The 3,744-nt window shown below is 62.0% G+C and overlaps 1 protein-coding gene across 1 annotated transcript; it reads left to right on the top strand.

The window, feature by feature from the left end:
• The first annotated feature begins 662 nt into the window (after window positions 1–662).
• On the top strand, window positions 663–2,557 carry LOC103903899 (avidin). Its single transcript, XM_009285209.2, has 4 exons — window positions 663–778; window positions 1,284–1,497; window positions 1,962–2,082; window positions 2,374–2,557. Exons 1-4 carry the CDS (start codon window positions 707–709, stop codon window positions 2,471–2,473), a joined length of 507 nt encoding a protein of 168 aa, XP_009283484.1. The 5' UTR covers window positions 663–706; the 3' UTR covers window positions 2,474–2,557.
• The last annotated feature ends 1,187 nt before the right edge of the window (window positions 2,558–3,744 follow it).

Raw genomic sequence — 3,744 nt, 5'->3', positions numbered from 1 at the left:
GCACCATGCACGCAGCATCGCCTCCCATGGGGTCTGTGCATGGGAGCACCATGCACAGGGCATCCCCTCCACGGGGACAAGCAAATTCTATATCTACATGTCTTCCAGAAAAGCCCTTCTGCACTGACAAGAGGGATTAATTCCGGGGCGCCCAAGAGCTCCCACTGCAGTGACAGTCACAGCTCCCAGACCCAGGGAAAGCCCAGCACAGCCAGGAGAAAAAACAGCTTAGAAACAACAGCAGAAACTTGTAATGCAGGAGGGGACTGCCACGAGGACAAACTCCCATGGGCAGACACACCACCCTTCAGTGCAGCAGAGAAGAGCTGGTCGGGCTGTGCTTGCTGCAGTGCTGTTTGGGTGACAGCACTGGGACGGGGCAGTGGGGCGGTGCCAGGCTGTGCCCACCCCAAGGATTCCATCGCGGAGCAAGGAATGGGCTGGCAGAGCCTCCTGGATCATGGATGTGCAAACCATCCCTGCACCCCCACCTCTCTCCACAGCTGTGCTCACCCTCGCATTCCTCCAGCACTGCCCAGGTCACACAGACCTCCTCACCTCGCCTGTCCCGGGCGCCCTGCCACCAGGCCACCCACCCCACGGCTGCTAGCCCGGTGCCTGCAGGGCTCCAATTACAGCCCTATAAAGGGGACCAGGGCACAGGGCTGGGAGGGAGCCGTGCCGGGCACTTCGCAGCCCTGCAGCCATGGGGAGCAGCGCTTTCACCCTGGTCCTTGCCCTGGCCCTGGTGGCGTGGGTCACCCCTGTGGAGAAGAAGGTACGGGGACAGGTGATGATGGGGATGTGGCAGACATGGCACTGGGATGCAGCGTGGGCAGCCAGGAGTTTTCTCTTAAATGCCATTTTAGGCTGGGACAAGCACCTAGTCCAGGCAATGGGCAGGGTATCTCTGGGTCACGCCCAGCCACCTGGTACCACCTCCACAAAGCTTCGCTCCCACAGAGGCACCATGCACAGGGCATTCCCTCCCACGGGGTCTGTGCTCAGGGGCACCATGCACAGGGCACCCCCTCCCATGGGGGTCTGTCTCTGGGCGTACCATGCATGCTGACGGGCCGGGACACGCTGGCCTTGCTGTACCATCTGCTCAGCAGCCAGCAGCACCTGGGGGAGCATTTCCCCAAACTGGGAACAGGGAGAGTCGTGCCCCACAGTCGCACTCACAGCGGGGCTTGTGGCTCCGGCTGTGGGGCGGTGGGAGGGATGGGGTCCCCCTCTGCACCATGCGCAGGGGCAGAGGGCCCGTGGCCGTGTCCCTTCAGTGCCAGCTCAGCGGGCTGTGGAGGAATGAGCAGGACTCTCTGATGGAGATTTCAGCGGTGAGGGACGACGGGGACTTCCAGGGGAAATACCTCACGCGGGTCACCCTTGCTGGTGGCTGCGCCCGCACCTCCCCCCTGAAGGGAGCCCAGCAGCAGCCCAGTGAGGGGGGCTGGCCCACCTTCGCCTTCACCGTGCGCTGGGACAAATTCTCCAGTAAGTGCTGGGGGACACCTGGGGACGGCACCGCGGGGGCACCGGGAGCCACGCAGGCAGCCAGCAGGATTTTTCCTCTGCCGGGAAGTCTGCTGCATGATGCTTTGGTGCAGCTAAGCAGAGGGAGGCAGTGGCGCCTGCCCAGCATGGGGCTAATGGGCAACGCTGGACTCGCACAGGACAGCCCCTCCTTGCCCAGCCCCCTTGCACCCATCCCTGCCGGGCAGCCTGAGGTGACTGTGGCGGGTCTGGACCCTGTTAGGGCAGGGGGGATGCGGTGCCGCAGAGCCTGCCTCGCCCAAGGGAGCCACTGGGGAAGGGCAGGTCCCCCCGGCGTGGGTTGGGTGGGCATGTGGCCGTCGGAGTGGGAACACAGCTGCGGCCGGGAGGACCGCGGGGAGGGGGAAGCAGCCAGCGAGTGTGGGTACCGTCCCCACCAACCCCCCACCAAGCGCTTCCCCCAGATGCTACCACTGCCTTTGCGGGGCAATGTTTCGTGGATGAGGCCGGGAAGGAGACACTGACCACCATGTGGCTGCTGCGTGAAGCCGTTGGGTCCCTCGAGGAGGACTGGAAAGCCACGAGGTAGTGGGGGGATGTGGGGGACAGCAGCCCCACAGAGGGGTTCTACCTAGGACTCCCGAGGATGAGCATCCCCCTGGATGAGGGGACCACCCCTGGGAACGCCCCAGCGTGGGTTTGCAGCGGGGATGCCAATGCCTCCTGGCAAGGGGCTTGCCCTGGCCAGGGGCATCCGGCAGCTGCTCAAGGCAAGTTGGGGGGCATTTAGGGACACCCCTGTCACCTGCTGGCACTGGCAGCCCTGAGTGGGCGGTGTCTGTGGGTTGTCCCACAGGAACTCTCTGCTTCCCACAGGGTGGGCAGAAATGTCTTCACACGCAAACGCGCCCCAAAAGGAAAGATCCTGTTGAGCTTGTCCCCGTCCTGTGAGGATGCATCTTCGCCTGCCCCATGATGGCATGCTCCGGCTGCAGGCCGGCCCCCCCAAGGCAAGCAAAACCAGCCTCTCACATAAAAATAAAATTTAAAAATCATGTCAGCTGTAGTCATCTTTTTTAAAAAACTGCCCTCGCTCCCCCTCTGAGGCAGCTTCTGTCCCCACAGGTACACCTGCAGAGGTGAGGGCTCACCACTGCCCTTCCCCAGGGACATCTGGATCCCTCCCTGATTCCCGCCATCCAGCTCCCTGGCTCATTTCCCACCTCATCCTAACCCGAACTTCCACCTTGCACCGCCACTCCCCACCTGCCTGCCGGTGGCAGAGGTGGCATCAGCATCCCAAATCCAGCTGCCTTCCTTGCAGTGCCTTCATACCCATCCCCACCAGACGCCTTTCCAGTCCCAGGACTCCGTGCTCCGTAGGGCTGGGTGATGGAGGTAACGGTATCGGTAGATGTGAGATATTGGTAAAGCGCTTCCTTCATGCTGCACGGCACCCGAAGTAAAATGTGCACAGTTAGAGCCCCAATCCCATCATATCCCATCACATCCCATCGCATCCCATCGCATCCCATCACATCCCATTGTATTCCGTCATATCCCATCCCATCCCATCCCATCCCATCCCATCCCCCTGGGTTACAACCAGGGATTTTACCACTCTCTGCCACTGCATTTCGGCAGTACCACTCTATCTGCCTCTGTGGACAACTGCCAAGCTTAGTCAGCCCTTTCGATGCAAAGTTTTTGGCAGGTCCATGGGTGAAGACGAAGCCTCTTGCAGAAGCGTTACAAATATAACCCAGCCCCAAGGATGCCAGCACACTAGCCGTACAGTCCGTTGAGCCTGGCCCAGCCCCAGCGAGGCCGGTGCATGCTGCCGTGACGTGGAGTGGTGGCTGCCACCTCCCTGGCACCTCAAACAGGGCGGCTTGTCCCTGCCAAACAGCACAGAAAGGCAGTGGCTGGTGTCAGGCCAAAAAGATGGAGCGTGGCATCCAGGGCAAGAGTGAGAGATCTCCCGGGGGGGATTTTTTAGGTCCCTATGATAAGCCCGTCAGTTTGCGACTGTTGAAGGCAACAAGGAGCAGTGATGTATTAGGAGAGGGGTGGTTTCAACTCGCCCCAGCCTTTGGGGCCACCCGGACCAGAGGGAGAGGCGCTGAGCAGCAGCAGCAGCAGCAGCGGGGTCCCAGGGTGTGCTGGGGCTCGTGGCGGGCACTGAGCGGTGCCACCCCAGGGTGGGACTCCCCTACCCCCAGTGCGTGCACTGCAGCCCTGCTGCCG

This window comes from Aptenodytes forsteri, unplaced genomic scaffold (genome assembly GCF_000699145.1).
Source record: "Aptenodytes forsteri isolate BGI_AS27 unplaced genomic scaffold, ASM69914v1 Scaffold120, whole genome shotgun sequence".
Lineage (NCBI taxonomy): Eukaryota > Metazoa > Chordata > Aves > Sphenisciformes > Spheniscidae > Aptenodytes > Aptenodytes forsteri.
Note: the sequence above shows the minus strand (reverse complement) of the source record. Positions and strands in the feature narration are given on the sequence as shown.